Source organism: Amblyomma maculatum, chromosome 8, assembly GCF_055883805.1.
Source record: "Amblyomma maculatum isolate TAMU_Amacu chromosome 8, ASM5588380v1, whole genome shotgun sequence".
In the NCBI taxonomy this organism is placed as follows: domain Eukaryota; kingdom Metazoa; phylum Arthropoda; class Arachnida; order Ixodida; family Ixodidae; genus Amblyomma; species Amblyomma maculatum.
In genome coordinates, this window is record NC_139351.1 from 58,866,381 (window position 1) to 58,879,787 (window position 13,407).

At 45.6% G+C, this 13,407-nt stretch overlaps 1 protein-coding gene across 1 annotated transcript in view; it reads left to right on the plus strand.

Annotated features, from left to right (window-relative positions):
- The window catches only part of tefu (Serine/threonine-protein kinase tefu), a 148,935-nt gene that overhangs the window by 72,656 nt on the left and 62,872 nt on the right, over positions 1–13,407 (plus strand). The window contains exons 30-31 of the mRNA XM_084576302.1: positions 2,770–2,850; positions 12,678–12,833. Coding sequence (XP_084432428.1) covers positions 2,770–2,850; positions 12,678–12,833 — 237 coding nt within the window. The remainder of the gene's footprint in view (positions 1–2,769; positions 2,851–12,677; positions 12,834–13,407) is intronic.

Sequence of the window (13,407 nt, forward strand, 5' to 3'; positions counted from 1 at the left end):
GACCGGGCGTTTCCTTCGATCTCGTTTTCTTTCGAAACGATGGAATTCTAGGTGGATGGCGTGAGTCCAAGATTTTCTGCGATGCACAGCCGCTTCTACGTCGAGTTTGCATCCACTGCCCAAATAATGTTCAGCTTTTCCTCCAAGGAGAGTGCTTTGCGCTTTCATGATTCCATCACTGTGACAAGTTCCCGCGCTGCGGCGGAACGAGGCAGCCGCTAGCCCACAGCGATTTACGTTGCAGCGTGAAAGGGTCGGCACGGCGTCAGGTGGGCAATTGAGCACGCTGGATGCGTGTGCACACAACCACGGTACGAATTCACTTCTTGCCTATCCCACACCAGGTAGATACACGCAAAATGATTCCTAGCCGGAGGCGCGAAACGATGCAATGATTATATGGAAGGAGTTCGAAGCACGAAGTCAGCCACGCAAGCACCAACCACACAAAGGAAGCAGCATGGGAGAACGAAAAACGGCACGATGATAGGTAACAAAGATGCAAAAAAAAGGCGCGACTGCTGCTGCTGATGATGACGCCGCCTGCCCGAGCGCCGCGAGCGCCTTCTGTAGGCACGCCAGCAACGACAGGCCAAGCCAGGCCAAGTCAGGTCAATTCAATTGGTCTTAAAAGTAAACATGGTCGTTGCTGCTTGTTACTCAGGCCTGCCAGTTCGCGATGCGGGAACATGCCCGAAGTTATGGCGTAACAGCGGGGTTTTTAATGCATAGAACACTATGCGAGTCATGCCGGGACTCGATCATAAGAATGCAGCAGCTGGGAAAACGCAGCACCTGGGAACGCAACAGCGGGGTTCTACTGTAGCAGCAAACACTGTTGAAGCGAACGACTAAAAGCTAGTGTCATGATCGGGGTTGACCACATGCTTTCTTTTATGAATGGCATTGCGCGTTCTGAAACTTCTGCACCCTGGGTTTTGATGTATACGACAGATGGCGCGGCGGTACACCCCTATCATCATCATTTTGTTTCACTCGCAGATTCCAGGCTGCAGGCAAAATTAGGGCGTAAAAGGGCAAATACAAAATGTTGTCTGTCTCGGCTTAAGTTTTAGTTATCGTCCAATTGCCAAAGTGGCTACTGGTATATATGCATGCAATTTGCGAGGATATTGGTAAAACGAAAGGGCAGCATAAAATTGTGTTAAATCATTAAAAAAATACACGGTTTTCAATAGGGCAGAGATTGGAAAATAAAAAATTGCGCTACATTGTGAATTTCGTTCTATTGAGGTTCATTATATCGAGACTCGACTGCATTAGGTAAAAAAGGGGAGGGAGGATGCCCAACTAGTAGGGGTGTGCGATTGTTAAAATTTTGGAATACGAATCGCGCGCTAGTACAGGGGACAAAATGCCTCCGAGTATCAAAAATATTGAATACCTAATCAAAGAGGAATTAAAAGGTATCAAGCATTGCTCCTCTTGTTTGTTTCAGAACTCACAAGGTATTTGCAAAAAATTAAGCTAAAACTGCACAGAAGCGCATGCCCTGCTGAAAAATTCAGAATGAACATTATAAAGGATTCTGTATGCGTTTTTTGTACAGGATGTACCTGTATGAAACTAGGGGGAGCTGTCATATGGCTGATGAATACAGTAAACTCTCAGTAATTTAGCCTTCAAGGGCCCAGAAAAGAAAATTTCTTATTTAACCGAAACCTCAAATTATTGACTGGGCCTGAAAAAACTGGCGAAAGCCGTTTGCATCATAGTAGAAACTGCTGTGAATTCGAAAATTTTCGGTGCGTTCGGTAATTTTCGAGTATTTAGAAATTCCAAATATTAGTTTTTCAAGTACAAACCGAATAGCAAGCATATTCAGTTCGTATTCAACATGTCAAATGTTTGCATACCGCTAGTTTCTTGCTCATAGCTCAGTTGCAGGGACATCAATCACACTGACTATAACAGCCCGTCAGTGTCTTGGCTTTTTTTGTGATTTCGGTGTAGAACTGCATTGATACTAACTTTCAGCATAGAAAGTGGGCACGTATAAATAGTTCTAACTAAACTGAGCCGTACGTAACCGTATGACCTCGAGGTGAGGTGCGCTGTTGCTGGATGTCCTCGCTACACCAGCTTGATTTATTTTACGGCACAAGAAAGTCCAGATCGAGCCTCTTCATCGAAGGAGTAAGCTGCCAACGGCATGGTAGCACAAGGTGATCATTTGTTCAGAACACTAGATTGAAAAAAAAAAAAGAAAGAAAACGGGTTGTTTAAGCATTTACCCAATATGCATAGCCAAAGCGGGGCCCCAAAACTATTTGCTTTTACGGTACTTCATGTTGGGCTTCAGCAGTGTAACGTCAGTGCACAGTAGAAAACGGGCATACCAGTGGATAGAGAGTTCTAAAGTTTTTTTTTGCTATCTTATGTGGTTTCAAAAACATGTTCCCCTTCAAGGCATTAATGATGAAGTGAGTAACGAAGTGCGTGTACACGAACAAGGATCCACAAGAGGAGTTCGAGACAGGTCACGTCATACCCTTGAAAGCGGACCTTAAATTCCCCATATTTCTTTCTTCTTGCTTTGCCTACAGGAGGAATCGCTTTACGACCCTCATCCCGTGCAAAATGGGTTGTACCACCCAACACTTTTCTCCTCTGCCATATATGGGTTGATGGGGCGATGCTCTCGTGCCGTGCCACCTGTATGGAAAACTGCAAGGTTCTGTGCTTGTGCAGAGCTCAAAGGTACCCATTTCTTTCTGCCTGCTGAGGTTATTTTTTCTTGCTTTGCAGGAGGTGGGAAGAGACCTGCCGCTCATCATCAATGCCCTGGCGCCATTTGTGGACGACGACAATATTGCTCTCGGCTGGGAGGTAAGGCTTGCAGTGCTGAGTAGGCATGAGTCGCATGGACTTCTGGGGATTGGGAGAATGTAGGGCAGGAGTGTAGACCAACACCGTGTTGTTTACAAACTAAGGGGATGCTCGAAGATGCCACAGCAGACTAGGAATACAAAGTAGGCTTAGCTCCCATAGGAGAGGACAGTATTACTCTTGGCTGTGAGGTCAGCTTTACAAAGCTGAGTACACTTGAGTAGCATGCACTTCTGAGGATTGGGGAAATGTAGGGCCGTAGTATAGAAGAACACCATGTTTACAAACGAAGGGGGCGCTCACAGAAGCCACAGCAGATTAGCGGTGCAAGGTAGGCTTAGCCACGATGGGAGACTACGGTATTGCTCTCGGCTGCGAGGTCAGCTTTGCAGTCCTTAGTACACTTGAGTAGCATGCACTTCTTAGGATTGGGGAAATGTAGGGTTGTAGTATAGACCAACACCATGTTTAAGAAACAAGGGGGCGCTTGCGGATGCCACAGCAGACTAGGGGTGCAAAGTAGGCTTAGCTCCCATAGGAGAGAACAGTATTACTCTTGGCTATGATGTCAGCTTTACAAAGCTGAGTACACTTGACTAGCATGCACTTCTGAGGATAGGGGAAATGTAGGGCCGTAGTATAGACGAACACCATGTTTACAAAACAAGGGGGCGCTTGCGGATGCCACAGCAGACTAGGGGTGCAAAGTAGGCTTAGCTTCCATAGGAGAGGACAGTATTACTCTTGGCTGTGAGGTCAGCAAAGCTGAGTACACTTGAGAGCATGCACTTCTGAGGATTGGGGAAATGTAGGGCCGTAGTATAGACGAACACCATGTTTACAAAAGAATGGGGCGCTCACAGACGCCACAGCAGATTAGCGGTGCAAAGTAGGCTTAGCCATGATGGGAGACGACAGTATTGCTCTCCGCTGTGAGGTCAGCTTTGCAGTGCATAGTACACTTGAATTGCATGCACTTCTGAGGATTGCGGAAATGTAGGGCCGTAGTATAGCCGAACACCATGTTTACAAAAGAAGGGGGTGCCTGTGGATGTTGCAGCATACTGAAAGTGAAAAGTACTCTTAGCGCCTATAGGAATACATGAAAACGAAAGATTTCAAAGCAGAGCAGATTGTGAAAGAGTGAAGCATATATTTCAATGGCAGAATATTTTTTAAACATTGGGAAACGTAAGGGTGTACGAGTTGGCTGTCATAGAAACGCATGTAATCAAAACTTACCGAACTTTTTTTCTCTTTCCACGGCGCATCAGTGGAGGCAGCTGGTAGTTAAATGTTGGCGAATGCTTTGCAGAAGAGTGCAACAAACTATTCCATGTACTTCACTTCAAAGAAAATCTTTCTAAAATTCCCCGATAAATGTATGTAGAGAAGCCGGACATACTCCTGAAATGCTCAGTGTCTGCTATGTGCTTCCCTGAAGCACCCCAACATTTTGTTGCATGAGTTGAAGTTGCTTGCTAATACTATGGTTTAAACTTTACTATCTAGACAGCGTTGCATTAAAAAATCAATTCTGAAATGTTACAACAAGCACACACAAGAAAAAGCGCAGATTGTTGCAGACAACAGCACAGACAATACCAACGGTCGGAATTTTTCCACAGCCCACTGGCTGTTGTTGTCTACCTTATGGGCAAGGGCGAAATAACCAATGGTCATTGGTGTTGATGGAGTAGATGCCAAGAGAAGGCAAGCGGCAGAAACTCAGATGGGCAAATGAAGTCAGGAAGTTTGTGGGGAATAAAGTGGCCGGAGCTGGCACAGGACCGGCCTATTTGGGGTAGGAATTGTGGGAGAAGGGAGGCTTTCATCCCAGAATGCACTTAGCTGCGCCCATGATGATGGTGAAATCACTGGCATATCCCAGCAAACCATATCATATTCAATGGACATTCAATGAACATCCTCCAATAGATATCTGATGTCCATATGATGTTTACAAAAGTTTATATTATGTTGACATAACATCCATGGAATGTCCATTTTGACACTTGTGGACCCCCATATAATGCCCACAGCATGTCCACACACAATATTGATGAGACATTAAATGATATTGTGTGGAAATTAACCAATATATTTTTTGGTGCTGTGAGTTGTGCATTAGGAGTACCCTACTTTTTAATAAGCGAGTATATGCTCAATAATGTCCACCCAAGCACCATATGGCTCCACTTGGGTGGATATTATTGAGCAATTACTCGCTTATTATAAAGTAAGGTGTGTGGACGTTGCTGTGCAGCTACTACCATCCTGCAAATATACTTCTCCTTGGGGGATATGCCCTAAATACATTTAGAGTACACTAAGCTTAAGGGGGGACACCCCTCTTAAAACTTTTTTCCTTATTTATGGGTGGATCTGACTGAAACTTGCACCATTAATGTACTTTTGCATGCTGATTTCAAATATCTGATTAGTTTTCTTGTAGATGAAATAGCTTTCAAAATAATCCCTAATTCATGTTCTTCGTTTGGAGGTGAGTTAATTACTAAACACTTTATGGCATGAGGAGAATAGCCCTGCCAGAGTGATCTAGAAGGATCATAGAGTGCCGCTAGTCATGAATTAACGTGGTAGAAGAATTTGAACCAAAGTTACAATAAGTCAAACTTTTATGAATAAAAGCCCAGGTTGGCACCTAAGATTGATAATTAATTCGGTAAATGTTGCCGCATAATAACTGTACATATATTTGTCCTACGGCACTGTCGAAGGTTTTCTCTTTCTAACAAGACAAGAATGAGAGCTATAGCACAAATAGACTAAGAGATATCTCTCCTCCAAAATTGCAGCACCCTCAAAATTGCAGTTTTGAGAAAACGAGGAAAAACACTTCACAGCATGTAGGTGTAAATTATGTCAATGATTGATATGTCAACAAGATCAGAAACAGGTGGAAAGTGATCTGAAGCGAAAATTAATGGCCTATGCCAATTTGAGCCAAAGTTACGCAATAGGAAACGCTTGAAAGGAAAATTTCATTTGGGTACCGAAGACAACATAACCTTCTCAGCAAATTTTCTTTTGTCGTCACTGCATTTACCTTGGTTTCATGAGACTCGCAGGATTCCCTTTCTAGAAAAAAAATTTTTAAAGCAATAGCAAGAACAGGACCAGAGATATTGATCTTTAAAAAATGCAACACTACCAAAATTGGGGGATTGTCGGAAGCACTCAAGCCTCACGGCATTTAATCAGGAAGGGCAACCCCAAAGACCTCATGCTATTAAAATGCACCAGGAGCATAGTCGGGGTGCATGCTGTCGCGGTGTTTTCTTTTTTCTGTTTTAGCAACGCCAAGCGAAGCCGCCCGCTTCTTTGCAGAACGTACGCTACGGTGCAAGTCCTTTTCTTCAGCTCTCCTGGACCCAGTTGCTGTCACATTTGTACTGCATTCTTGCAGAATTGCTGCTGCTGTATGCTTGCAGCCGGCATTGAAGCACAGCACAGCTTCTGCTGTGGCTGCTTCCACAGCAAACAGTGATGAGTGCCACTCTTTGTGGATCAAGGTCCAGATGACCGAGTGGAAGCTTTCGTTCGAGTTCTGGGTCTTCCCCCGAATGCACCTCTGCAGCAGGCTCTTCTCTGATAAACGACTATAAACAGGCAAAAGAGCATCAGCCACATCTCTTGGCAGACTGTAATTGTGCTTTGGTGCAGGCTCCTCTTTTGCCTTTGCAGCGTTGTGGCGGCACCATGACTTCTCACCGGTAGGACACAAACTGTGTTTGGGGCAGTCATCAGTAGATGTGATGTGGTAATATGTCGCCATCACAGCTCGCTGCATGGCATCCACATCACCTACATTTGATCGAAGCGCTCGGCCATAATATATTGCCAGCTTGTCAACTAGATCAGCTGTCAGCCTTCCTCTGCCACCAAGACTTTGCTTCCCTGCACCCTTGTGTCTCTGCAAGAGGTTGCGCAAAGCTGCTCCCATACGCTTGTGCACGTGATTTATGCAGTCCTCTTTGACTATTTCAATGTAGCCATAGATTGCAGCATCTTTAAGAGCACTGAACGTGCGACTGTCCCCATCGCATAGCATGGTTGTGTAGCGCATGTTGTGGCGCTGCAGAGATCTTTCAAACAGAATTTTGCCAGCCTCTACTTCCATTTGACCAGCCTTGGAGTTGGTGTTTTTTTGGCACTGGTGGCGTGATTTCCAAAGTTCGTAGCCGTCAGTGTTTGGCTTGGGACCAATTTCGCAGCCCAGACAAAAGTTTGACAACACCACATAATCAAGCACGTAACCAGTGAAGAGTTCCACCACGGCACCGACGCCTATATGTGATGAGTGTCCGCGCGTCATTCATGTGCCGTCGTAGCACACGGCAATGTTCCCCCTATGCCCAAAACACAAGTCATCGTAGACCTTCGCCACTGCCCGCGCGGCTTGTGCCATAGCGGTCGTGGCGGCTCGGGTAGCAGCGGGTTGCAGTGTGTTCTTCAGATGCCGTTGAAACGTCTTGTTGTGCATCCCGCGCCGCGACAACCCCATCGCCGAAAAGATATCGTTCATTGCTGTCTGGCCGTTACCGGTCGACAGCATTGCTCGACTAGCCAGAATATTCAGCTCAAAAGGATTGCACCTTTTCTCGCCGTCAACCCTCCGCGAGTTCCACTCGGCCGCAATCTCACCGCAGTTGTCGCACAGCACGATCAGTTTTACGGCGAGGCCATAGCTCCGGTCGCTGGTAATTAAACGCACGCATCCACGACACGTTTTGCACCGCACGGCATCCAGAAGGATATTCACAATGCTGAGGTCAATTACCGCATAGGAGGCTGTTCCGTCCGCATCTGACTCTGCGGACGCACCACTTGCATCGGCGAACAGCGCGGTCTTTCGTGCCGTCGCCGGCGTCGATACCAGTCTATCAAGCGTAGCCTGCTCACGGGCACTCACTTGAGTTATGTCACTGTTAGTGACAGGCGCGGTATCAATACTTACACGACTGCAGTCGGCACGAAGAACGGCGCCGTTGTCCAGCGGAATCGGAGAAGCGTCGCCGCCCGCAACGTGATCGTCACACAATCCCGCAGCACTGGCACTTGCTTCTTGCACAGTATGCAACGAAGTCGCATTCTTAACGCGTTTCTTTGGTTGCTTTCGCCCGAACTTGTGCAAAGAGCGGTGCTTCTTCGCGCCTGGCATGACTCTCGCGTTGCACTAGCGTGGTCGGCAGAAAGACAAAATGGCGTCACTGGGAGTCCGCATTTCAGGGCTAGCTTGCCGGAACCAACCAAACGACGCCATTTTGATCACGTGCCTTAACCGGCCAATAGTAGCGCGCGCTGCATGCTATCTTTTTGTTTGTTTTTTATGGGGAAGGCGGAGCGCACAGGGTTGCTTTCCGAAAGAAAAAATAAGCCGAAAGCGCGCGCTTTCGAACGAGACCAAAATCGCCGCGGTGGAGCGCGTAGTTCTCATGCGCCGGGCGATCGAAATTGGGTGTCGTTTGTCCACAATTTAAAGGGCAGTGGGTGTGGTACTGCATTTTTTAATCGCTATAACTTCATAAATACGCGGGGTATAAGGATGAAAATTTGCGTGCAGATGCGGAATGGTGCGAGGAATACGAAAATGAAAAAATTGAAAATCCGATTTTCAGGCCGATTTTCGGTGCCAAAGAGCCGTGTCCCCCCTTAATTGATTTCATACTTTGCAACAACTGCTGAAAATCACCAAGAAAAACTGTTGTTGTACAGTCATGTTTATTTGGTTATTTATGTTTTATTTTGCCTCTGTGATATCAGGTCCGGGGGGGGTTAATTGATGACCTGCAAATATACAAATGTACATATATAAATATATGCTCAATAGTAACGGCAGCACATTTAACACAAACATAAAAAAAGTAGAATGGTGGGTATGATGCGAATCAAGCATGTTCATTGATGCAATCTGAGCTTGGAAAAATGAACTCAGCAGCAGTCGGAATGCACTGGCAGTATATCCTAAACACGCACACCTGTGGAGACAGCACTCTGTTCTTCACAAAATATTTTGAAGAGCCAAACTCATATTGTAAACACACTGCGAGAAGTGTAACGACAGCCCTTTCAATATAAACCGTAAAAAAAAAAGTGAAATGGTGGGTATCCTGGAAGGAAACTGTTCATTTGTGTAATTACACCAACAATATACACATACATACAATGTAAACATATGCTGGGCCTCGCAAACAGTGGAAAGGATTTTGATGCAACCTTCTAGTTTTCCCAGGGCAACATTCAGCCTAAATTAAAAAGCAACATGTGTAAGAAAAAACACACAAGACCGCTAGGATATCAATAAGTATGACACGACTTACATGAAAGGAAATTTCAAAGGAACACCAGAAAAATTTAGACGAGGTTAAAAAATGTATAAATTCAGAAAACTGCTGATGACTCCCAAACAAGAGTAAAAGCATAGCTAATTTAAACAAGAACTTTAACAAAACCCAAGCCCTTGAATGACTGCCATAATGTATTCGAGAGCAGCAATGAATGAGTGGCTCTTAGCAGTTTTTCACCATCACAAGACAAGGCCGGAACTGCCTTCTAGAGCTGCGCTAGGAAGTTGTCCACTTTACTAATAAGAGGTAATGTATATGGTAGGCGGCGGGACTGCTCTGCAAAGAGTTTTATTCAAGTTCAGGCTGTTCTAGACACCCAAAATCGTATCTGATTGCCTCTAGCTTGGCTGCCCTCCCTATTGAACAAGTCCCACACGCATGTTGCTTTCTAGAGGCAATAAAGCGTCACTGAGTATTTTGCCTGCATGGACGGTTCAATCATCCTAGCTCGAACTAAACATTGTGTATTTTTAGCGATGTATGCCCCTAAACGAAATGATAACCAACTGGTAAAATCACCGCCACTAAAATTGCACAATACCAGAAACGAACCCTAACACTTTGTTTGCCAAACAATAACATCAACACTCACCATTTTAGCTGTTCTCCCGCACAGTCGTCTGAAGCTTGGCCGAATTTGGGCGCGGGACACAAACACGCGGAAGAAGAAAAAAACACAAACGAACGAACCACCAAAACAACGCAGCAAGCAGAGGCGGCTGCCATGGCAATGCTGGCGGTGGCGCTAGCGGCGCGGCTGATGGCGATGACTGTGTCTACTAGGCTGCCAGCTGATAGAGTTTTGTTGTTGGCTCTCGTTTTGGAACTCTGGCGTTTGTGACTGTGAGCACAACGTGAGGAGTCTCTACAAAGTTTATTCTTCCGCACGTGTGGCATCCATGAAAAAAAAAGAAATGTGCCAGTCGATAGCCCAAATAATTCCTTCAGAAAAAAAAAGAGGACAAAAAATTAAGTAAACTTCTCCCCCCGTATGAGACGACATATGCTCAATATGTTTGTGTTTATAACTTAAATATACATCCACTCAAAGCATTTAGGCAGTTTACCCAGATTTCTATATACACTGAAAGAACATCCACGAATTAATATCTTCAGAATATCCACTAAATGATTATCTTCATCGAATAATCCTCTCAATATTCACACAATATCGACAAGTGACATTGGACATAAGGACCATTTGTGGACATCCTCTGAATATTCATGGTTTCTAGGATAGCCCCATCGACAGTAGCTAGCTACTCCTAGCTCAACATCAACTGAGCAACATTGCTAACCCTGTGCACTATTTTAAGGCAAAAGCCTTTCTCGGCTTATAAATAGCATGCACAGAAAGTGACTGTACGCGGCATATGTGGCCAAAAGACAGATCTAAAGCCTATCCAACACAATTTACATAAGCCAGAAAAGACAAAATACAAAATCCAGTCATAATTACTTGGCTATAATCGTGACTAGCCACATTATTCATTGCCCGAATCCAAGCCATACCAAAAAATCTAATCCAGTACAGTCGAACCCGGTTATATCGAACCCGGATATATCGAATTTTGGTTATATCGAACTCACGAAATATCCCCTTGAAAATCCCATGTAAAAGTATAGGAAAGCCGCGTCATATATCGAACTCAATTTCACCGGTCGTTCGATATATCGAACTCCGCACCACGCACTGGAAAGTGTGCCTTCCCCAAAGACGATCGCATCACCCTTGGCCGTTTGCCGCGTGACGTTTTCAAGCCACGCGCGGAAGGAATGAGAGGGGACAGTTCGGCGACGGCTGGTCTGGGCAGCGCCGCGCCCATTCCCCAAAGGCGCGCGCATCTGCAGTTGTTTCCCGCACGCCATGTGCGTGAATGTGCCCATTCTTTTGCCGAGCTATCTCTCTCCTTCAGCACGCGCAACGCACGCGCCAAGCCAGCTCAACCCGTTTTTAGACAGACGTCGGACGCTTTCTCCAGCGTTTGTTGCGAACCCTCTGCGTGCGGCGGCGGACGTGACTATGGCGCCTGCGGATGTTAAGAAGCAACAGCTCTCTCTGTGTGTTTTTTTTTTTTTTTTTTTTTGCGAGTTACTTTTTAATAGTTGTGCTGTACGCGCGGCTTAGTTTAAGATATGGCGGCTGCGGACGTTAAGAAGCGGCAGGGTGTTTTTTTTTTTTTTTTTTTTTTTTTTGCGGGGACGTTTATTTTATTTTTTTTTTTAATCGTTTATACCTGCATGTATGAATCAGCGAAAGTGCGCGGTCAGCTGCTGCGATCATGACGCCGGCCCCAAGCGCGGCGTGATAAATCGAACCAGGCTAGTGCAATCAAGCCATCACGGGCACTCTGCCAAGTTCGCTCCCCGCCACCGCAGGAGCTATCAAAAGATAAACGCGCCCTGACGTTATCGCTGCGCAGCATCTTGGCACGCTGCCAATGAGCTGTGGATGGGACGACTGAAACGGACTGACGCCTGCCATCGACATGCAAGCGAAAATGCTGGCGATTTCTGCCGCCGCGGCGACACAGAAACCTTGTTTTGAGCTGCCGCGGTGGCTCGAGCGGCGAGAGGGACGCAGTTCCAACAAGTTTGAAAATTTTCGCTCTGTCGCTGCCGCTCGTCGCCGAGATCGCTCAGTCGCTTGCCTGTGAGCGAGCTGGCCTTAACGCTTTTTTTTTTTTTTTTTTTTTTTCAAATTCTCGGGTGCAAAAGTGGAGGGTGGGTTCATTATGCGAGTGGGTTGATTACGTGACAAATACGGTATCGTTTTTTCGCATCGTAAGTGCCGTCACAAGCCGATTTCTATATATCGAATTATCGTTATATCGAACTATTTCGCGATCCCCTTCGAGTTCGATATATCCGGGTTCGACTGTATTCACATAAGCCAATACCGAATCCAGTCATGATTAATTGTCTATAATGCCTTAATGGCAATGCGTAATGACTCACATTAGTCATATTCCAAATTCAAGTCATAGTGAAGAATCTACTCCAGAATCCACATAACAAGCCAATACGAAATTGTTATGATGCCTATAATGCAGTAATGGCAATGCATAATGACTTGTAACATTAGTCATATCCCGAATCCAAATCATAGCCAAGAATTCAGGTCATAGTGAAGAATTCAATCTGGAATCCACATAAGCCAATACCACGTCCAGTCATGGTTAATAATGCCATAATGACAATGCTTATGACTTGCAACATTAGTCATAGCCCAAATCCAAGTCACAGCCAACAATTCAATTCAGAATCCATATAACAAGCCAACCAAAGCCAAAGCAAGATGACCCTCTGTGCTTTCACATTACCTCACATAAGGAGACTTATGTGCACCCCTTGAATTTTTATAGCAACAACAGACCCGAGGTGTTCATGTAAGGCATGCCATTTTCGACCTCCAAACAGCTTACAGGCAACGGCAGAACTTGTGTGTTTGCCCAGGTGCAAGCCCTGATGAAGTTGCTGCTGTCAGACAGGCGGTTTGACTTGCCTGTGCTGTGCGTGCTGCCGCTTCCCGACTGCAACGTGCTCACCTCGTGCAGGGGTCCCCTGGAGGCCGTGCGCTCCGTCGTGGAGCGAGAACGGCCCTTCTCGGAGGTAAAACACACTCCACTGTCACGTACAGTCGCCCAAAGAAATGAAAAGCATCTTGTAAGCTACATTTAATAGCAGTTGTTTTTGTAGGAGGTCTTAGCTCTAGGTGACCTGGACAGGTGATTTTTACCGTTTTTATTATCTGCCGGCTGAGGATAAGCTGTTACTGCTTAAAACCTGCTGCCGTCGTGAGCTTACTTTTCATGCCAGCAGTGCTTGCCTGTTAGTGATGTGACTCATGTTATGACATAGTATGCAGTGACCTTGCAACTGCATGCTCCCATGTTTGTGAAAGAAGTGCTATGTCTAGGTGGGGGGGGGGGGGGTACAGTCAATTCATTTGGAACTTGGAGACCAAGAAAGAGACTGCAGTGAGCTTTGAATGAGTGCAAGTAGCTCTCGGAGTTTGCACAAAATGGATAACAAGTACAAAGAAGTGAAGTATGGACACTCTCCAAATATTTGCATTCCATGCGAGTATTTGGCCTTTTCTGCTCGATGTTATTTTTTGCCGTCATGCTGCTGCTGCAAAAAAAAAAAAAAAAACAAATTGCTTCATTGCAGTGTTGTGAACTTA